At 38.9% G+C, this 23,342-nt stretch overlaps 1 protein-coding gene across 3 annotated transcripts; it reads right to left on the bottom strand.

The window, feature by feature from the left end:
• Nucleotides 1-263: 263 nt before the first annotated feature.
• LOC136422798 (uncharacterized) lies at nucleotides 264-23,111 on the bottom strand. 3 transcript variants are annotated; one of them, XM_066410680.1, is made up of 16 exons: nucleotides 22,544-23,111; nucleotides 15,744-16,019; nucleotides 13,333-13,404; nucleotides 12,853-12,905; nucleotides 12,476-12,630; nucleotides 11,774-11,927; nucleotides 10,903-11,189; nucleotides 9,131-9,364; nucleotides 7,639-7,715; nucleotides 7,039-7,258; nucleotides 5,545-5,802; nucleotides 5,112-5,182; nucleotides 4,634-4,744; nucleotides 2,679-2,773; nucleotides 2,275-2,344; nucleotides 264-1,616 (listed from the first exon to the last, which is right to left on the bottom strand). In XM_066410680.1, the coding sequence occupies exons 1-16, from the start codon at nucleotides 22,790-22,792 to the stop codon at nucleotides 1,386-1,388; spliced, it is 2,613 nt and encodes an 870-aa protein (XP_066266777.1). In that variant the 5' UTR covers nucleotides 22,793-23,111; the 3' UTR covers nucleotides 264-1,385. The 3 variants fall into 3 exon arrangements, with proteins under 3 accessions (XP_066266777.1, XP_066266776.1, XP_066266779.1); XM_066410679.1 differs by having other exon boundaries at nucleotides 7,639-7,718; nucleotides 22,544-23,110; XM_066410682.1 differs by lacking the exon at nucleotides 22,544-23,111 and adding an exon at nucleotides 16,201-16,289 and having other exon boundaries at nucleotides 7,639-7,718.
• Nucleotides 23,112-23,342: the final 231 nt, after the last annotated feature.

Genomic DNA, 23,342 nt, shown 5'->3' with positions numbered 1-23,342 from the left:
GACAATATTTCATAGTTTATTCTTTCGGAATGCTGGTGCTTACCTGAGTCAAAGTGTCAAGCATACCCAGGGCGAATCACCGAGCAAAAGTAGGCATGTTCGTGTTTGACATCGAACAAAAAACTTCACCTACAATGTGAGTCCACTCCTTGCCTTTATCTGAATGTCAAATGGCTTCCGCTAGAACTCAGTGACAACCTACATTTAAACAATAATTTATCATTTGATTTAAGGGACTAGACAGAAAGACAGGATCCTACGTCCATTTGTTCACAGTTTATTGTCATGTTTCACAAAGTGAGCAATAATTATTTTCCCAATAATAGCTAGATATACAATGTCATGTTTCTTTGATACAGAATATACAAGACCAACTGAAACATGCAACAAGGTCATTTATTTTCTTGCCAGAGTCTTTCACTGATATAAATGACATTACATGTATATTTGAAATTATTTTCATAAACAATGTGCCCCATTCACTTCCCTGTAAACATGCTAAATGTAATAACAATAAAGATATATCCTGAAGTATTGCAAATATTTACAAATAAAATGCATTTCTCACATTTTCCACTGAGTAGCAAGAAGAAAATACAATGTATTTAATTACCATTTAATTACCTGGGGAGAAGAGAAGAAACACCATCATGAATTTTAATTTGTCAAGTTTATAATGTGTTCAAGATAGGTGAAGGGGTGCATACTTTGAGTTTTCTCAAGTTTCAGTCCTGCAGATTTGTCTACAACCAGCCCCAAATCGGGTGTGCGTACGTTAATCCAGAAAATATGATAACAAGGTTGTAGATGTCATGACCAGAGCCTTTTCGGTTTTCCCCAGTAGGCACATATAAAAAGATAGTACATTTGTTTTGTTTATATGATATGATTTATGATTGTATTCGAAAAAAATGGGCATGACAAGAAATTCAAACCATCAAACATTTTCAATATGTCCAAAATTTATGAGTTCCGAACTGCATTGACAACAAACAGTTTCAGTGGTCTGATGATCAGAGCTCAGAGGATATTTGTTATCCTCATGTTCAACTACTGTAAGTAATTTGTAAAACATACATGTAACATACAGACATTAAAAATGGACCTTAACTTTTAATGGAATATTTGAACAAATTTCTCCTAAAGCCCCTTCACAGATGCTGCACATATGACACATTTTTTTCCCAAATAAACCAGGCCTTTAATAGTAATATTCAGCAGCAAGGAAATCCCTCTTTTTTTTTAATCGTTAGAAAAAAGTACTACCAAACAGACAGAAAAAATTGAGGACAGCAATGCTTCAGACACATTTTTTTCAGTGTTGCAGATATAGGTGACCGAGCAAAATCATCTTAGTAGACATTCTACAACTGATAAGCGTTAAACTATTTATTCCACTGGTTATCAAAAGGATTATTGACTACGGACTGGTGGATCATGGTAAAGAGAGGAACGTAAGCCAGGAAGTCCAGAAGGTCAAGGTTATCCAGGTGAGCCAGCTCAGCCCGGACTTCGTTCTGGTGCGCCATGCTGACCCCCCCTGCCTGCAACTCCAACATGAGATGTTCCAGGGGAATCCGATTGGACGAGGGGTCCACATTACACAGGAACAGTTGCTGAAATGGAAGGCCGTTATGGTTAATAACAAAGATGAGAAATTTTAGCTTCGCATCCAAACCTATTATAGCTGCAAGTATTTTTGTTCTATCTGCAAATAGTTTGCGGAGAGGACAAAGAGACACAGCCACTATTATTAGTTTGGACACCAGGCTAGGGAAATGATACTTATTAATAAATATTTCATCCCATAGGCTACACCAAGTCCATTTCTTGGTTCTTGTTTTTTTACAGTAAGTTAAAGCAGGTGGGACCATAAAAATAAAAACAAAACATATCCTAGGATAGATTCTACTGCTAACACAGAAAATTCGAAGGCAACATACAAGGCAGTTAAACATGTCAAATTATCACTTTTAAACTTCTAATGCATTCATAAACAGAAAAATTGTAACAACAAGGAACACATTGGACTCTCTTTGGCTTTTGTTGCAAAGATAATGGGCACTTGTGGTTGTTCACATATTGATTGGTGTGTTTAAAAAGCAAGCATTTTCTGGGATTTCAAAGGACAACCATTGGAAGGCATATCAGCACCATGGAAAGTGTAAGTGAAAGCCCTCCAAAATGTGGCAAATTGTGCCTGTATTGTGAGTGCACAGAGAGAAGTTATGATACAGATGTGAGGAATATGAGATCTTCTGTGATCTAACAAACCTTTAGACGAAACATCTTGTACTCCAGAGATTTGAAGTCCAGTTTTCTGATCAGATCTTTCATAAAATTGCTGAAAAAGAAAAATCAGACATTCACATTAGACAGTAAACTTAAAGTCTAGTATGCAATGCATTCAAACTATTCAATCTTATTCATTTCATTTTATTACACAAAATTCAGCTGTCTTTTTTTTTTAATTTTGTTTTTTAATGAAAAGCTCAAATCGGCCTGCAGGCCACTTTTCATTGAGGTCATGAGGGAAGAGGTACATTTTGACAGGGTCAGGCCAGTAAGGTTTTTGCCAGTAAAGTACATACATATCAAACCCATATTTCATGTTATTTGAACATCCTGATACTATTTGATTGAACAATCATTAGAGAGGAAAGGTTTTCCAGACTTACTCTAGAGAAGCTATTCTCTGAGAAAGAGCTGACATCACAGCAAACAACTTGAAGTCTGCTCCCTCCGTTACTTTGTAGTCTGCTAACTCCAGTATCTGTTCAAACAAGGAGGGTGTTAGTAAGAAAAATCCCTCATAGCTCATACCAATATTCTAATACTCTGTTGAGGCATAGTCATCTTTGAAGTCTTTTCAGCGAGTCTAAGACAGCACTAAACATTGCTAAGATTCTACAACAACCTTTTCGGTAAAATGGTCTTAGCAACATACACATACATGAATATCCCAAATACGACATTGAACTGCTTAGTACAATTTTTCTTAAAGAATAAGAGTCACCCAACACCAAGATTCTGATGGTGTACTGCAATTCTTAATTTTTGAAGTAGAAAAACAGAACATTCAAATCCTGTCACAGAAAATAAAAAAAACTAGACTGGCCGTCATTTGCTTTAAGAGCAAATTCAGGATGTTTCGCCCATACTCCTCATGCAAGAAGTGGGCTGTCCAAAAATAACTCCTGGGCAAATCCAAGTTTCTGCATAATTTATGCAAATGAGGTCGTCATGAGCATAAGTTATGTCCAGGTGCTTTCACCTTTCCTACATGTACCTACATGTAGAAGATGACATCCACAGCTTTTACAGTAAGGGGAATACAACATCATGCATAAATTATGCAAGTGAGGTCCCCATTAGCATATGTCATGGCCAGGCGTGTGCACCTTTCCTAAAGCTACCTACATCTCAAATATGACATCTGCAGCTTGTACGGTAAGGGAAATACAAGTTTCAGCATAAATTATGTAAACGAGGTCCTCATTAGCATAATTTTTGGCCAGGTGCATTCACCTTTCCTAAAGGTACCTACATCTCAAAGATGACATCCGCAGCATTTACGGTAAGGGACATACAACTCTATGCATACATTATGCGAATTAGGTCCTCATTAGCATAAGTAATTGTCAGGTGTAGTCACCTTTCCTATAGGTACCTACATCTCAAATATAACATCCGTACCATGTAACATAAGGTACATATAACTTTCTGTCATACCATTAGTAGAGGTACCCCCTGACATCTGCTTGGTTTTAAGTCCCAGACATGTAGGAGGGCTTATGTTACAGTATGACCTAGTTCTTGCTGGCCCCGACAGAAAATAACCAAAAATTGCATCAAGAAATTGCAAAATAAATCATTTTGAAGTAGTGTATGCCAAAAAAAATAATGGGGTCCTTTGGGTAAATATCCAATGCACAACTAAACCAAATTTGAGGTCCTCAGGTTTCAACACCACGGCACTGGAGGCCATCATGTGCGACTTTTGTCTGAAAATGACCAAAAAACCTCCATAAAATCATTTTAAAAACTTATATCAAAAAAATTTTAAAAGGGTCTAGGGGTATACACGTACTCTACCTGCATACCAAATTTCAGCTAATTTGGTCGACGGACGACCGAGAAGAAGCGATTTCAAGGTTTGACAGGAGAAGAAGAAGAAGAAGAAGAAGGAGAAGAAACCTTACAAAAACAATATGTTTCGTTGGCGAAACATAATAAAAGCAAGAATACCGGTACTCACTTGTGGACAAATCTTCATTGTCCATTACAAGAAGCAGTGTGAAAATAAGCATTACTATATTTAGTACTCATGAAACTTTCATATTTCAGTAACCTGATGAATTGACATGACCACAAGAGTACCTGAGTAATATAAACCACTGTACTAAATATGGTACACCCTGGGCTTTGATAGAATATTTCAAACTTGCTTTGTATGCGCCACCGTCAAAAATTTGAATAATGGTCTCTTGAACCAATGTTCCTACAGAATAAAGGCATTGCTGCTGGGAACTTAAATCTCTACACTTTTAATTAGAGTTGTATTTTTCCAATCAGATTATATCAAAGTAATGGAACAACTGTTATGATATATTGAAGAGAGTGATGTCCTTACCCTGTAGACATAGTACTCCTCTGCATCATTGAGTGAGCCAGAGTACACCACACCCTTCAGGGCCATCAGAGCCTCTGGACCTGACAGGTACCCATCCTTGTCTTCATCAACCTGAAATCAACAGCTCAATGCAGTCCATGGCAATACAGTGCAATACCATAACCCTACCAGTACCATATCATTCTTTTGAAATTCCAAAGAGTCACTGTGTATATGGCTTTATGAATGATAGAAGGCATCTTTGATACCAACTTTAGCAGCATGGTTTTTGCAGTTACATTCAAAGCTATTTTGCTTCTTTGCTTATTACAGTGAGAATAGAAAATAGAATTTTCTTTCCTTATAAAAGTTGTAACTTAAAAGTGAAATTGGCAAGAAAGTGCTGACTACCAGTCAATCAAGAGTTGACAAAAAATCTTCTAGTAGAAAGTGCAGATTAGGGAAATTCCATGCCATCAATTTAAGATGGTGTACTTACAGCATCAAAGGCTTTACGGTACATCCTGAGTTTGTCCTTGTTGAAGATGCAGTACTTGGAGAGGAAGCCATCTGGAACAAAATAATCATGTCACACAAAAGAAGAGACTATTTCCTACGGCCTGTTTCATTTCTTGCTATGGTCTCCAGATCAAAATCAAAATTTCATTAACAAGAAGTAATGCAGTAAACTGTAGACTAAGAGTAGAAATGCATACAAAATCGAAAATGTTCTTCATTGCAAATTGGACAATTTCCCAGCATGATGCTTAAAACTATACATTCAAACAATATTCCTTTTTCTCTCTTAATAGTTATAACTAAAAAAGTGTACTTGGTGCATTCATTGCTGGAAAAGGCAAACTTACAGCTAGTTACACACATGTAGCTCCAAATTCTGCACACAAAACACTTTGCAGACTACCGTAACTCACAGTCTTTAAAGTCCTGCTGTAATGCCCTGTCCTCCCCCTCCTCCATCTCATCCCCTCTGTCTGTCGGCTTCCTCCTCAGTTTCTCGTACATCTGTGCCGCCTTCGCCCGCCTTTCCTCCGCCAGTTGCTGCCGTCGGAGCTCGTCCTGTAGCGTCGTGTCTCGCGGCTTCGGACTCCGCAACGAAATCACCGCCGACACTTTGGGAGACTTCTGTCTGCAAGCGTGCTCCGACTTCAGATCCCGTCCCTTCTTTTTACCTGGTGATCAAACAAAGATGGCACATAATACTGTAAATGTAGAAATGTTCGCTGTGATTTTATGTTTGCGGTTTTCGATGTAAACTCTCTACCGTGAACTTAAAACCACCGCGACAAGCTGTTCCATTGTGTGACTGTAGCACCACTATTATTTCAAACGCGAACTCAAAACCACCGCGAACACTCCATTTTCTCCCTACAGCGAAATTAAATCCCCGCGAACATTTCTGCATTTACAGTAAGCTCTAGGTAAAGAACACTTCAAACCTTGGTATGCACAGCAACAGCTGACTACAACTGACCACAATTAGACGAACCCTCTGCAGCTTTCACTTCATGACACAAAAATCATCTTCTGATGCAAAATAATGCTGCATCTGTACACTGGACTAAAACTTTAAAAAGAATCACACAAGTTCTTTGTCAAAAGAACATTTCATACTGTAAGAAGCTGTGATAGACAGCAATATGTAAATGATCACGAAATAGATTTCATTAAGTGGAAAACAATGATGTTTACAGACAAACATTGTGGTGTGGAAATGGGAGCGAAAACAGGTAAGACCACTCCAGCTGTTTACTCAGGTGGGGCAGTGACTAAATAACCTTTGGTCAACACTCATCTCTGACCCACAAAACTAGACAAGATTGCTTATTCTAAACCTAAGGATTATGCTGACTAACATGTAGATATCTGAATAAAGACAAGCATTTCTTTCACCATGGTGAACAAAACCACATGAGGATGAGTGAACTACATGTATCTCTTATCTGACTGCAACTAGGCTGAAAATCCTTGAAAGAAAAAATCTATGTCCAGATTTCTCCATTGAATGACTTTTGGAGGACGTTGTCTAAGAGGACAGACTACATTATACTAATGGATGGACGGTTAGAAACGTTGACATCTTTGATGGTCATTGTTTTAAAAGCAGTGGCTTTGAGTGAGAAATATGTATTACACCTTGAACTAAAGCCCAAAATGCACATATTTCAAAATCTGACCAAGACCTTTGTACAAATTCAGTGTTCATCTTTTGGTTGTGCAAAAGTTGTAAGTCTTTGTCATTGTACCAAGCCAAAAGTCACAAACAAAGAGTCACAATCATTTGTGGCTATACAATCTATAGTGTCAACCTGAAGCTGTTTTGTTTCGCCGAAGGGCGGTTATATAATATAGTTAGTAAATTACAGTCAGAATACAAAGTACACTACCGGTATATCCTGTGCTCTCACCTTTATTGTCCAGTATAAGTTTGGGCTGTGGCACTTCAATGGTGGAGACCTCAGACACAGACTCCAGCTCCTCCTCTATGGGATAGTCCTCTACAGCAGTGGGCACATCTGTGTCTGTCTGCTGGGATATGGAGGACTGGGGCTCCGTCTCAATGGTCACACGTGGGGCCGAGATTCTTCTGGGCTGGGTCTTGGTCTTCTTCATTATGGATTTTGGTGCCTAGTATGAAACAAGGAAAATAACTTGCAGAAATCTTTCAGGAAAATGAAGGAACAGTGCAACGTGCTTGTATGGGAAATATATCTAGTATTAGTAGTAATGATATATCTTTTTGATAAATAGCACAATTTACAGAGAAACTACTATAATGTTGAGAGCTACAATATTCCATGAACATTGTAGAAAAAAAAAGCAGTGAGTAATTTTTAACGTTTTGCAAATGATGATGATAATAATGATGATGATGAAAATAATCAAATGTATAAGTCATGATACTGTATACAACATAGCGTTGCAAAATTGATTCCTTATTTTTATATGATGTTTCACATGGTAGCTGCGTCCTGCTCCAGTTTTCACATTTCAGAATTTGTACTCACTTTATCTTCAGCCTCTACTGATGTGGTAGAAGTTCGTCTTCTCTCCTTTCTGTCTTTCTTAGACCTGGCTGTACTGTCTGCTGTGAAACATAATGGTGGAATTTAAGATTAGCCATAGCATATCCAATTGCTCTGTACCGTTATATACCTGATGCATTCAACTGTGTCCTAGCAAAACAGAGAATTGTCCTTCATTCTGATTCATACCGTTTTTGAAATTAATTGAATGTACGTCTAACCTGTGCAATACGGTGAACAATGGACTAGAGTGAAAGAATGAGTTCAACTTGAAAATTCATCCCACATGAAATATTTCAGATTTCACAACATTTTGATTAAAAAAAAGGCTGTGAGAAGGGAGAAAATAGTTTAGCTTACACAAATACAATGCGTATCCAATCACAATGGCCCTCATACACATGTATTATCATATCAGTATTTATCAAAGGTAATGACGTTTTTCAAAATTCTTGGAGATTTGCTCACATTTTGAACTTATCATCTGCATAAATGCTTTTTCTTTACAGGAAGTGGTCAATACAAATCTGAATGTTTTGATGACCCATTGACGGGGCATATTTTTGTAACTATTAAAGACGAAGGTCCACCCAGCATAGCATTTAGTCCATTGATTTTGCAAGGAGGAATTTCACATATAATACATCCAGCTGCAAGCCATTAAAACAAACCAATTTTAGATGTAGAAGCCCTTATCCAAACATAACATTGTCAAAAATACCTGGCTTTGCTGAGGACTTGTACAGAAGCCACAACAGAAACTCAACTAGATATACTTTCTAGATAAAACCCCTTAAGACAGTGTCCCTATCCCTAGGTCAGAGGATGTTATTTTCCATGTGTTCTGGACAAAGCTTGCTTAGCAACAACCTCCCACAGGACCTCTAGGATCAGTGGACAAGGACGACCCAGTCTAAATAAAGGTTACTGATTAGTCTAATTGGTTGATTTATTCCCTCAGGTGATGGGGCCCATCTGAATATTTCAGTAGAACTGCTGTTGTAAAGGCTGGTCATTCTGGCTGGAATATGACACGGAGCTACATATTGATTTTGCTATTATATATTGATTGTGAAAATGAATGATAAAGTATCAAAAAGAATATCAAATATTGCCATGATAAAATTTGCAACTCTAATTAAGTGTATGAGATTTTAGTTATAACATTTCCCGAAAATGAAGCATTACATGTACTAGCACTGATTTTAGACAGCATCAAAATTGCATTTCTTATTGTTGCCACTAGATGGCGCTGTGTGTACTGCAAAATTGACGATGGACTTGCATGGATGGAAGGAGGGTGTGAGATCATGGATAGACAGATAAAATGATAGTGTGAGAAGGATAGGTAGATGGATGGATGGATGAGTACAAAATCTAGACAGGTAGATGAATGGATAAATAGATGAATAGGCTGATAGATAGATGTACATTGTATTACCATATAATGCAAAATAACTAGTTACTAACTGACCTTTCAATGATTCCTCCTCCTTCAGGCTCTGTACTTCCCCAGCAGTTCCTTGCACCTGCCCTTCACCACAAGTGCTCCCTTCACCTGTTTGTTCACCTGTCCCACCACCATCACCTGACACCCCCTCCTCTGTCTCCTCCTCCTCCATACCTTTCCTCTCTCTCCCCTCCACCTCTCCCTCCCAGCTCCAATCATGGTTTGAGTGGAGGGATAGCAAGGATCTGGCACTTCCTCCTGAGTTGTAGATTACACAAGAAATAGATGTACTCTTCTCTATCCCTAAGTATCCCACAGATGGTAGGGAAAAATATGTACGTGTGTGCTTGCTGAGGTGACATCCTTTGGGAACTTAGCATTTCCTGAAAACTGGGAGCGAGCTGAAAGAAAAGCTGACTCATACAAAGTAAAAACAGTTAGCAAACCATTTCCTTTCATTGTGCCCTGTAAAATGCCTGAAGGTAGGTAAGAATTCCACAGAACTAGACCGTTGAGCTTCCAAAACTTTGGCAGTTCTCTCAACGATTTTTTAACCTTCTCCCTGCTGCCTAACTCTGTAACCAATAGGAAATTGGGTGCCAAACGGCTACCTCCATGTGCTAAAGGTTAATGAATGTTCAATGATCTCTTCCAAATGATCTCTCGTCTTTCAATGATTTCAATGATCTTCAAGGACTTCCAATCAAATTCTAATGATCTTAAAGATCCTCCAATGACCTTTCACTGATCTCAATGACCAAAACATTTATGGTCGGCTCATAAGGTGGACAACAGTCTAAGTTCTGTGGAAATGAAGCCATAAGAAAAAAAATATTTGCTGGAAAACTGCAAAAGAAGAGACAGATCCCTCCACCACCCTGCACCAGGAATGGGTGACCATGCCAACATGCCTGCGGATAGTAGGGGCAGAATGCTGATTAGTCCAGACAGCAGGTAGTTGTCAGGTACGGGGCCCAGCTGGCTCCTCACCACCTGTCTGACCAGGTGCGTGCAGGTGTTACATTCCTCCAGGTGTTTGTCCAGGGTCGTCCTTAGCACTTCTGTGTCGATGTCCTCCACACTGGTGGAGCCTAGGAGGTTCTTCAGGACAGCATGTAACAACTCTAGTCCTGGTGGATAGGAGTTACACACTTTGATGGCTAGTTATATTGTATATACAGTACAGTCAACATTTTTCTTGCCAATCAACAAATAGAATGTTAGTCTTCCCTTTTTGACATGTCTTTTGACACAATTTTATTGAAAGTGTTGTTTTTTGGAGGGAAGGGTAAATTCTGACAACACAGCCCTGAAAGTAAAGTTAGAATGGGATCCAAATGTACACATGTACATGGCTGTGATGACATTGCCAAGAAAATGTTTCTTTTGCCATAGTGGACAAGTACATGTACACGATTCTAAATGTACATGTACCCTTTACTATAAGCTAAATGTTTTAGTAACAAGATCATTTTATTTACCATGATAATTATGACCACCAACATGCTAGCTAAGGGGGGTTCACACTAGTGCACATATCTGTTTGAGTTGCGTTTTGACATTTTTTGGCTCAGGTAAAGTTTTCAGGAAAGAAGTTGTTTTTAACTTTGACCCACGGTTGTGCAGCCTGGTCATCAAACCGCGATTTTTTCTGCTGCAAACTTTACCAGAGACAAAAAAATGTCAATACATTTGTATATATGCAACTCATGCGGACTTGAATATACGCACTAGTGTGCCCAACCCTCTACTGAGACACTGAATGTTACAGTTACTGTTAGTGTGCAGCACATTACCTTTGACACTACCACTCCCAGCAAGCGATGTCACCCCCATCCCACCACCTGCACCTGTGTCTGCGCCTGCTGCCACCTGCAGCCCCTCCTCCTCACTTCCACCCGAGTCACTACCACCTGAACTCACACCTGCACCTGCGCCACCACTGACACCTGAACCACCGCTCTTCACCACATCACCACGGTAACCACTCAGCATGGAGAATATCCCATCATCCTCTGGGTCACCTGCTGTGTGTCCTAAACTCTCCACGTCTGCCAGCTCCTCTCGACGGTACAGAGGGTCTCTGTAGCAGGAAAACCAGTTTTTAGTAACTCTACAACAACGTGTATCAGTGTTACATACTCAAGATAGACATCAGGCATAAGTAACCGCCACCTAAGCATCATCAGGTACATTGATTGTGATCTTGAATCACTATAATTAAGATTGTATCACTCCGCCTCATATGGCATGGCACTCAGAATAAAGCTTGAAATCAGCTCTTCACTGAGGCTGTCATTTCTGTGCTGTTAGATCTATATAATGGATCTAGGACCATAGAACATAACTTGGTGGCAGCGGTGGGATCAATGCATGAACAATAAATGCATCTCATATCATAGTCATAACATGGCAAGAGTAACCTCGACATGCTTCTTTTATTGTCCAAAGCAACAGATCTTGATATCAACAAGGCTCAATCATTTCCCTCTCCTTTCTTTGGCCATGGGTATAGAAACTCATTATGTATAAATTTTTGCATACATAGTTGTTTTTATGTTTGTACAGCTATGGGTGAAATACATGTACATGTACACAAAATAAAGAAATTCAATTCAATTCAATATACACAATAAGTAAATCAAACTAAGAAGATTCTAGAATAACCTTAAGCTTCCGTGTCGAAAATCCTCCTCCTCATCCCGTGTTACTTCACTGTCCTGTACGCTGGGTGGCGGGGAGCGAGGCACGGCCAGAAGTACGTCTTCAGCGTTCACTTCCTGCCTATCATCATAATCCGGTACTCTTTGTCGCACAAATCCTGTCGGAAGAAAACAGGATGTTACAGCTGCAAGACACAAATGTTTCACAAAAGCAGTTCATCTACAAGATTATGTTTTTTTCATTCTTTGCTTGTTTGTTTTCAAAACAGATTTCAATGATCTTCAAGAATTCCAATCAAATTTTAATATACTTGTGCGTATATTCAAGTCCGCATGAGTTGCATATTATTAACATTTTTCTATTTTTGGTCAGCATATAGTACAAAAGTTTGCGGGGAAGAAGTTGTTTTCTTCTTTGACCCAGTGTTGTGCAGCCTGGTTATCGAACAAAAAACATTTTTTTGGCCACAAACTTTACCAGAGACAAAAAATGTTACACTGCAACTCGTACAGACTTGATTATACACACCAGTGTTGTGAACGGGCATTAAGATTGGACTGTTATAGACTTTGATCCACTCACAAAGGGATGGATTCTTTCTCTTTTGGATTAGTGAGGACAAAATGTCACCAAATGATATAAAAAGTTTGATGATCAATGAAAGTGTTAAATCATCATCTGTATCATCAAAGAACTAAAGCTCACTTTGAGGAGGTCTGGTTAGTGACTTTGGTAGCAGGTCTTCTCTCCTGCGGCCTGTGAAGGGAGTCTTGGGAATCGTCGGAGATCTCTTACTGGTTATCCTCTTCACAGTCTTAGCAGCATTGACTGGTCCGATGGGCATAGACTGTGTCATGTGGCTGAAAAACATCATCATTATAACCATACTGTTCATTGACATACAACAACATAAGCTGTGATAAGACTACACATAATGAACAATCCCTTGATATTTCTAATTGTCAATGACTATCCTTTGTACCACATGGAAACCATTAAGTTAAACATATTTGGATCTTTAAAAATTTGGAAAAAAAAGTTGCCATCTCCCAAGTTGATAATCACATTATTTTCAAACTCACGTCATAAATCTTGGACATGGTTGTGGCGGTTCTCTTCCATCTAAGTTGGGTTCCTGAAGAAAAATTGAGGCAAAACTTAAGTACTGAATGAAGTGTCACATGTATTTTTGCTACATTTAGACATTCAACAGCTTTGACCTGGGGTAAAAAAAGTCAGCTACAAAAAAGTTACAATGCAGAGAAATTGCTACTGTGCTGTTAGTAATATATATCATGCTCTACTGTCTACAGTTTACTATAATCTGTCAGCCAAAGAAAAATCATTCTAATGTTTTCATATTCAAGTTCAACACCATTTTTGTCCATAAAATTAAAAGTGACTGTTTGGCCAAAATGGCTGTCCACCATTAGCAACAAGATTTCATCAAATAATGGGGACAAGAAAAATCCTCTGGCATGCACTACCTATTACTGAATACATGCCGACTATTGTAATGGAGATAAAGAGGGTATAGACATAACAGCAGCTGATATTCTCACCTCATGGTAGATCCCCCTATCCAGCAGGCTAACAGAACCCACAAAGTTGATGTAAGAAGACTCCTTTTCTCTCTGAAAAACAGAATATTCAATCTCACAAAAAGTAACTTACATGGCTTACCAAGTATCATAACAGCTGCTAAACAATGAAAGGCCCAGCACTGCAGTTAGAAAACACCCCAACATCTGCTTGGAGATAAAAACACTCTGACCTACCTCATCCACATATCTCCTCCTAATGATGGTAGCTATATCATACTTAAAATATCCATTCATGATTATTCCTATAGTTCATAACCCACGTCCACGTATACAATCCTGCTACAAGTGAACGTGGCCCAGTAACACTTATCAATAATACACGCCCCACTTTAGCTGTTTGAGGCTCTTTTAGATATGGAAATGTACCTCCCACAATGGTCATTCAGTGCCATATGGTTGGAACCTCGTTACATACCAATGATCATAACAATGGCATTTCATCAAAACTTTTGCACAGATTGTGTGAAAAGCTTTACTGTGAAAGATTGCTGCAAGACTCTACATAACATTTTAATATTCCTGCACATGGATGCATTTTCTTTGCATTTCAATGCAGTGGACGTTCCAGATTTTGCCCAACTGAAGTACTCATAAATACTGGTACCAGTTGATATGGGTTTGTCTGAAGGGGTAGTCACCATGGATACCTCAAGAGACCATCAGAACTCCATCACAATGCCCAAACAAGCTTTTGTACTGCACACAGTGAACTCGATGATTTAAGAGTTTGTGGACCAGAAAAATTAACATAAGAAAGACCAATGTTGAATAGGGAAAACTAGAAGTAGGACACGAGAGTGAAGAGTTCATATAAATTGCGGTGCTTTTAAACTGTGGGGTTTCTTGGCCATCCTTCACATTTTGCTACCTCCATGAAGATTGAAGGTATTGTTTTAGGTGTGTCTGTGTGTTTGTACAAGGAGGTTATAGGCGGTCTGTGTGTGCGTGTGTGTGTGTGTGCGTTCCAAATATTTTTGGTCAACATAACTTAAAGATAGTCTGTATGGATAAGTGATGACATTTGGTATGTGGGTACATCTTGGGAAGATGAAGGTCAAGGTCCACACTAGATTTCTAGCATGTCACAATGTTTTCCTCCAGCAAATTTATTCAAATGGATGAATTTTACAGTACTAGTAACCACTAGCACAGTGGGCACTTTTATTACAAAGATGCTTGTGTGCCTCCCTACCAAGGCCTGTTGAAGTAATAGTTAAGAAGTGGCACAACAGGTGGAAAATTTATCCAACCACTGCCTTCAAGCTTTACCTCCCAAAATAAGTCCTCTACAACACCATATCTAATACTGTTAAACAGTGTGACCACATCCTCTTCCCTTGTGAAACCCTAACTCCTTCTGAATAAACCTCCACAATGCAGGAGATGTTTTCAAACAAACACCCAACCCCAGCCCCTTTGTCTCCGCCCATTGAGCGTCGCGCCGTAGAAAACACGATACTCGTCATGGGTCGGGGGTCAGATGAGCGTATCCTGGCCATTGTGTGGCCACTTTGGAGTGGAGGTAATACAAACAAATTACAAATTACAAGAGCCGCTAAACACCCTTACACAAGGATATAATCCACACATCTGTACCTTCTGATTTCTGTAGCCAACAACCTGTCAGAAATCTTCCAAAATGTTGTTTTTTTGTGTGTGTAAAAAGTTGATCTACATGTGCACAGTAAAGAAAGGGTACATTAGTTTTCTATCAAACACTTTAATGTACAAAACTATAACACTTGTTTGTTTTTAATCAGGCCATTTTGAAATGTTTTAATTGCTGTTTTCTACAATTAACAATTGACTTTTAAATAGCAAAAGAAGAGAAAATACCAAAGCTTTTTTTTTTCTACCATGACTATACAATTTTGGTACAGGGATGTTCAAACATAATTTCCTTCAAATTGTATCAAAAAATTCGTTGTGCTTGCTAGTGGCACCAAGTCGTTATATCCCACAATGCCATCAACTTAATAGGCTTATATGATCCCCTAATTCTCTTAATCCCTTCAATCAATACAAATCAATACGGCTTACAACACTAAGCAGATCAAAGAAAAGCTCAGGGCATGCATCCAACCAGCCCTGTTGTTACTGGGAACAGACTCTTCTTGTATTCTTGAGTTCTTTAAGTATAACCTACTGAGCCCCAAAAAATTATGGCAATCCATCTATTACTTTCTACTTATTATCCAAGAAACAATCAACAAGCTGCTATTCAAAAGGAAGTCTCTAGGGGACCCACTAGCATTTGATAATTTCTACATCATGTCAACCTGCAATACACAGCTATCCTGTACACACACACACACACATACAAACACAAAGAAATAAAACATAAACTTCTGGATTCTAAATGTTCTTACCTGTTTTGTTTCAGGTACCCAAGCATTTAAAGCCGGTATCCACTGTGGTCTACGGAATGTCTCAGCGTTGATGTTGTGACTGGTAGGCACCCGGTTGGGAACCGTGGGGGTACTGCGTACCGCGCCGGGCATGGTGCGTGCCGTGGGGACTCGGCGCGTCGCACTACAGGGGGCGGTGTGGACGCGTTCTCGCCGGGCTCCGACTTCCCAGGCATTCGGCTGGTGGAGGACTGTCTGTGTGTTACCGATGAACGGAGTGCTGGGTGTGTTTCTTGGCTGTAGAGTCGGAGAATTATGATCTAGTTAGCATTAATACAGTGCTGTACTCCCATACATGATGCGACACAACCTCTCACACCAACTCTGACCTACCCTTACCTGAATATCACCTTTCCATAGTCCCCTACCATTCTCTAACACCTCTTATTTCCACCATTAGTACATCTAATACACATACATGTTCAATCCTTATAGGAATACACTGCAAAAACGGCTCCTCCATGGCTCCGCGATCTAAGAAATGCAAAGAAGACAGAAAAAGGCCATAAAAAACGACACAATCATCAATCAGGGCACCTGTCGTTCCCTGGCACCTCGTCCCTTTGTCGGTAAATCTCCTGCTATTGTTCTAAATTGGGCCGATTTGCCAGGGTCTAATGATGTCTGTCAGATGCGTTGGGTGGTGCCCTGTTATTACTGTAACGAGGCTGTTCAACAGGTGGGGGGAGGACGGGACTGTTTTGCAAGACCATGAGACACAAGGAAAAATATTCCAATGGACTTACTTACACGTAGAGCTTAATTATTGATTAGATCAAAGTTCTTTAACCTTCTCCCTGCTACCTAATTGTAACTAATAGAAAATTGGGTGCCAAACAGCTACTTCAGTGTGCTAAAGGTTAAAACTTATCACTCTGCTGTTGCCAATTTGTTTGTTCATGTACAAATATATGCCAATATAGATAATAACCACTGAAAAAAAGCTTGAATCTATGAGCTATTCATTGATTACAATACAGCAATCCACATTCAAAGTCCTGATATTGATAACATTGTACATGTAACAAGACTATTCAGGGATATTGTATTTACTGTTCACTGCACTAGCTTATTATATCCATGGCAAATTGACTACATGTACCAAGCCTTGGCCTGATTGGATTTGGGTTGCGACAATGTATGTTTTGTAGTTGGTCTGACCTATTGCGGAAAGCAGCTTAAACCTTGTAACACTCTGGGTGGCAAATCGATAAAGATATGGCCAAGTCAGATGTAGAAACATGCTGATATAGTACGAGGGCTCAAAATCCTGGGTGAATATGCTCAAACTCTGAAGAGAGGCAACTTTTAAAACAATTTTTTTGCAATAACTTTTAAGCTTTAATTTGCTAACATACTTAACTTTATGTTGTGCACCCCAAGTTTGTGCATAATTGCACCTATTCCCAAAAATGAATTTCTAGCCCTGCATACTATACATTATTTACCAGTGCACAAATTTGAGGGTCAGGATAGAGCACTGGAGAAACACATGTAATTCATAGAAACATATAATTTATAGGAAAACCAAAACCTTCCTTTTGTTAACTACCAAACTAACAACTTTCTCATGGCCTGAATGGACTCCACTTTTCCTTAACAGTTTTCCTATGACTTACCAACCTGATGAAAATATTCATGGATCATATATCATATATAATTGTACAATGTACATTTACAGATAAAGTCCCGATCCCACAAGTTGACACCTTTTCCACACAAAAACTGTCCTACATCACAAAACATTTTTTTTTTTCATTTCAAAGAAACAGAACTTTCAATTATTCAAAGAAAAAGAGCCATTGCTAATAACAGCCCTTCCTTGACCTATAATATAGAGTCTGACCTAAGTATATATTTTGCAACAAAGCTTAATATGAATGTGAACCTAAGCCTTAAGTAATAAGTTTAAAAGTCACAAAGCCTTCAACTTACCACGGGAGGTATATATGGTCTCCTTATTGCTGTCCTGTAACCTCCACTCATGGCGAATACGTTCTCAGAAGGCCTGGGTTGCGTGTGCCCCTAAGGCTAGAGTTTTGAGTGCAGGGCCCGCACACACAAGCCACTCTGTACCGACTCCCGGTAAAAACAAGGCAATGCCATTCCAGTCCAAACCTGTCTCCTAGCCAACTACATGCCTATAAACCAAGCATGAAGTACCCAGGGAAGTACTACAAGCCTTTGACTGCAGCCATGGAAACATGTCAATAATAGGTGCTTCTGAACATAAACTATACAGATTAGTGGGGTGTTTGTACTCCGACATCAAAAGGACAGACTGAGTTTTCGTGTCAACTAACCAAACGTCCACTGGTAAAGACTCAGTTTACCATAGCTTGGAGATTATCCAATAACAAGTGCAGATTGTAAAATTGTGCTTATGCACGTTTTGTATAGCAAAGCTGAGACAGGCAACAAAAAACATGTTTCACCTTCATATTTTGCTGTTGAATCCATTGAATTTGAAAGGCAGCTAGTTGTATTTTTGCCCTAAAGGCTCACAGATTTGTTCTTTTTAGTTGTGAAAACATGAAAACTTGTTTACAGATTTTCAAGTTGTGACACCATTCTCAAGAGTACAACAAAGAAAGCAGTAATCACTCAAAGTTGGAAACGGTGGTTCAAATAAACTATTTATCATACATCATTATGACAGTTCATCTGGGCCAAGGATTGCACCTGTGGCTGTTTTAAAGGTTACCATGACAACATGGCACAACATTTCTCCAGGCTATTCCACTTTTAAATGTAAGAGGAGGGACAGGTTATGTACTTTTGTGTGTTACATGTAGTTTCTTGCAAATTCCTATTATTAGTTCTAATGTACAAGATATGTGCTGAACAAGGGGACATTCCAATAGATACAAATCAATATGCAGTTAATTAGTAAATACCTTGAGAAAAGTCTTGATTACATCAATGTTATAAAATGTATAACTTCAAGGTCCAATAAGCATCACTATTACTAGTAATCACATATTTATTGTTTAGTTACCTCCATAAAAAATGGAGGTATTGTTTTTGGTGTGTCTGTCTGTGTGTGCATCTGTGTGTGTTTCCAGATATTTGTGGTCAGCAGAACTTGAAAGCCTCTGGATGGATTGTGATGATATTTGGTTTGTGGGTAGGTGTTGAAGAGACAAATTTAAAGGTCAATGTTGATTTTGGGCCCCCTGGTGTGCGACCTTTGTTTTATTTCTAATTCAGCTCTGGTAAGAAAATTATGTTGCAAAAATTTCAAATTTAAAGTACAATTGCATATTGGTTTATGCTAGTACATGTAAACAGCAACATATGAATTCCATATATTCTATGTAGAAAATTTATCTCCCATTTCCTTGCAAATGTTATGATAATCCCTCTCAATTGAGTTCTGAAATATCTCAACCTGTAAACATACAGAACCTAACAGAACACCCCGAAATCAGATAACTGTTGTTGTGGCCCATAGGCACAATATATTATCTCTGTGTGCTCAAGCCTGGAACAGGTAGGTTGGTACATATCAATTAGCACCATTAAAGACACATTAGGAAGATTAGTGGGCCTTCGTTGAAGATAACAAGTTTACTGACCTATATGTTAGGACTGCCTGTTGCTATGGTAATCAAACAACAGCGTATCTTTATATTTTTTTCTTGTAATACAACAAGAATTGTGATCTGTGAATCTATGTTTTACTATGCTGCCACTTGGCAAATCTATCCGGGTGGACGGATTTTCGGTTGGATGAATGAATCTCCGTCCAGATACACTTTTGAATATGATTTAGGATACCATGCATGAATTTTTTGCATCCTGCAAAATTGCATATTTTGATCTTAAACCTTTTTTCCTTCTGCAAATTACATTAATATATTTGAGTATCTTGAGCAGATTGATATATACTTTGCTCTCAAAGTTAAAAAAAGTTTGTTTGTAGCACTTACGAGTATCTGCCTCAAACTTCTTGCCAACAAAATATTGCAAGAAACCTCTGGTCATATGGGCTATAAACTTCTTAAGATAGACTTCAAACACCAGCATTAAATCATGTACAAACAATGTACACACCTCAGATTTACCTTACAAATATGATATCCACACTCCCTATCATTCTATAGGCATGTAACATAACAAAAGAGACTTACAGATGTTACAGCTATCAAAACGTCTGTATCCATGTACACATTCTGACAAAAATGGTTACCGTAACGTGTGCAGAAATATTCTTCTAATGATGAATGCAAATCTTTGACATATTGCCTTTTTGTTCATTGCTTTAAAGTATTTCAACAGTTGCTATAGGATTTCAGATGGTACAATGTGGTATGTGGTAACTGGCTTCAGGTGGGCTTTGAGATGTAATCCATAGATTATGCAGATGAAAGCCAGGTGTGCATGCGTGATTGTAATCTACTGGTGGAACATTTACCAGACATTCGGAGGGATATGGATTTTCGACTGGACAATGAGATTTGCCACATGATAGAAAAACAAACATAACTCTTGTTTTGGCCCCTGCAATTTAATTCCTTGGTTCTCGGATTTACCCACTTCAATTTTTTTCTGATTTGAAAAAAAAAAAGATCCTAGAAGAATAATGTACCATTTAGCATATGAATCAACATTAGAAATTGAATGCTTGTATTTGTTTTGTAAATCGGGCCAACATTTAAGTCGGAGAGGCCCAATGTATCACTGTGATAACTTTTTCTTTCATTGCTTTTCAGTATCATTTCCTCCAGCAAAGTACAATGCCTTGTGGCTATTGTATTCTTACCTTTATATTTGGTATGTCTGTTTGTTTTTGTGCTTGAGTGTTCGTAGTTATTTCAATATCGTTCTTTTCTGTGCTTGTGTGTTCATAGTTGTTTCAATATAATAGAGTGACAGGAAAATTGCAGACCGACAGGAAGTGAAGTGGCCTACATGTTTTGTAATTCCCCCGACAGGCTGGTTCCACCTGCTGGACAGCTGGGGGCACTGACAGGAAGTTAGGTCAAAATTGCCATTTCCTGTCTTCAATCCGCTGCTAGATGCATTACTTTTGCCTTATGAGAGCCAGTGTGGAAAATACACTGGACAGAATCAACTAGATATTCATAATATTAATAACGAATAATTCACAAAAACTAAAGATATTTCACGGAGCTATGAGATCTTCAATTCTTGTTCTTTTTTAAGTCCACTTTAAAGGTCAATTTTGGAAGGAAATAAAAAGACAGCCACTGTTCCACTGAAAAAAAAGAGAAGATTCCGTCAATTTCAAACCAGGTCAAGAAACATCCTATCTTCTTTTGTCTGTAGATACACAAAGGAAACCAATGCTACAACATACTTAAACTATTACATACATTTTGTAACTACTACCTTAAAAGCTCTAGCCATTGATTCTGTCAAACTGCTGTAATACCAGTGGGGCTTACACTATAGTAACAAATGGACAGGGATATCCTCTCATCAATTATATAGAAAGGTGATATTTCCTTTAGACTTAAGTGTAACATTATCTAGCAATTAGTCAGACTTAGAGGTTAGCCTTTTTTGGCATCAAATCAGATTTGTATTGGTTACAGGGTTAGGCAGCATGTGGGAGGTTAAATGCAGTCCTTACAGTGGTATCAAGAGGTGAATGCCCATTCAATCTGAACAATGGCCGCACAGGCCACTCGATACGCCAAGTAACCACGCTAAGTAAACAAACAGCCCCAGATTGATACAGTTGACATCATGGTATCGCAATTACGGGTCATACAGGTGAAAGTACAACATGGCTGATAAAACAAAGCAACGGCTCTACGTATATACGTACATTTTATACAACTGTGCAAAGTACTCATTAGAAACGATAAACCTGCATCAACCCACTCAAAAATGCCACCTTAACTATAACAATATGCTTCTGGTATCGACTACGGTACATGTAATTCTTTCCTGAAAAGGTTTATGTATACACAACACACAGCTGCTAGAAGAAGAATGAGAAATATTTCAGTTGATAACCTTACCTGCTATAGCTTTGTTGAGAGTCAAACAAGAAAAATCACCTGGAAACAGCATATGCTGCATTTCTCATTAGACATGGCCAGTATAATAAAACGCCGTAAGACAATTAGTTGGAAAAGATTACTGCAGTTTTCATAGGGACATCTGGGAATTCATCATTATACGTATACAGAGCATGTAACCTCCATTAACTTTAATCCGCCAGGTTACATTAATCCGCCACTTTGAAAAAAACTGTGGATTTAAGAGATCTCTAGTGCAGCACCGGACCCCCCAGGTATGCACAGTTTAGATATACAGGAGTGCATTATACTGGGGGATGTTGGGTCGATCGGAGATCTGTTTGGATGTATCTTTTTAGGGTGGCGGAATTATGTACCCTGGTGGAATTATGTTAGTAGACATTAATGATCATCAAGAATTCTCATAATTTTTTTTATATAATGCCTGAAAGCAGAGACACGAACCAATCACGGAAAAATCTCTTAAACGAATCAAGGAAATCTGTGACTTTTGGAAAGTTTTGCCTTTGTTCACTTCACATTGGTGACAGTTGTAGATGAAAAGGTGTTCAAACACCAACCCAGAACCGTTCTTGATATCAAATTAATTTTGTATTCCCCACCCCTCTGTGATTTCAAAGTAAGAAAACCCCTTCGGGTTTTCAGAGACAGGTTCATAATTTTTTTTCCTTCACAAAACATATCAACAAGTGCTCGAGCTCCTTGTACTTTTATATACCATATTCTTTTGCTGGCGACTCTACTTACGGAGTACGTTAGCTGTGAGACGGGCCTGCTGTCCCGGTAGATACACTTGACGTATTCCCGATACTCCTCGTAGTCTCCGAAGGACAGGGACGGCGTGTCGCGGAGCACCTGCGGGCGGGCGCGGGGAGGAGACAGCCCGCCTGTTCTCGGTCGGGTGTACGCCGCCACCACCTCCCGTCCACCAGTCGCGATCTCATCGTCGTAACTCACCTCACAAACCGTCGGGTTTAAGAAACTAGAAGATGTCATATTTACACAGACTTTCCCCTATTTACACTCGCATTCACGTTGTCCTGTGCGATGTTGAAATCTGGGGGGTTCCTTGGCTTCTGCCACTCGGTACAAGGACGTTTTGAAGACATCTTTCACACAGAAACGAGCCATATTCAGCCTGGTAGAAAGCTACATCTCTTCACCAATGTGGACAAACAGTCTCAGATGAAGGACTTCGATTGTAGAAGGATATTTGAGCCGGAAAAGCTCAACACAAAATGTCAACATTCTCCTCAGCGCAAACGATACTGTCTTCGAGACCGCAAGGTTGTCACGTGACAACGAAGGTAGTTCGGAACGTTCCATTCACGTTTTCGGGGACCTGAATGTTCTTTGAATTTATATAAACGGAAATATTAACCCATATCATGAAGACTGTGATATTGCTTCAAAAAAGTAGATAGGTTTCTCTTGAACACGTCTTACAGAATGTTAAAATTTTACTGTTAATTTTGTCTTCATGCGGTTATGTTTATAACGTTAACGTTATATGACATAACATATATTTTTAAATTCCTCCAATGTT

The sequence above is a fragment of the Branchiostoma lanceolatum genome, chromosome 17 (genome assembly GCF_035083965.1).
Source record: "Branchiostoma lanceolatum isolate klBraLanc5 chromosome 17, klBraLanc5.hap2, whole genome shotgun sequence".
Classification (NCBI taxonomy): Eukaryota; Metazoa; Chordata; class Leptocardii; order Amphioxiformes; family Branchiostomatidae; genus Branchiostoma; species Branchiostoma lanceolatum.
Note: the sequence above shows the minus strand (reverse complement) of the source record. Positions and strands in the feature narration are given on the sequence as shown.

Coding starts and splice junctions, on each gene's coding strand:
- LOC136422798 (XM_066410679.1), bottom strand. CDS start 22,792: ATGACATCTTCTAGTTTCTTAAACCCGACGGTTTGTGAGGTGAGTTAC. Junction 16,020..22,543: donor TCTCACAGCTAACGTACTCC/GTAAGTAGAGTC, acceptor CCGACTCTACAG/CCAAGAAACACACCCAGCAC. Junction 7,259..7,638: donor CAGTAGAGGCTGAAGATAAA/GTGAGTACAAAT, acceptor GTTTCATACTAG/GCACCAAAATCCATAATGAA.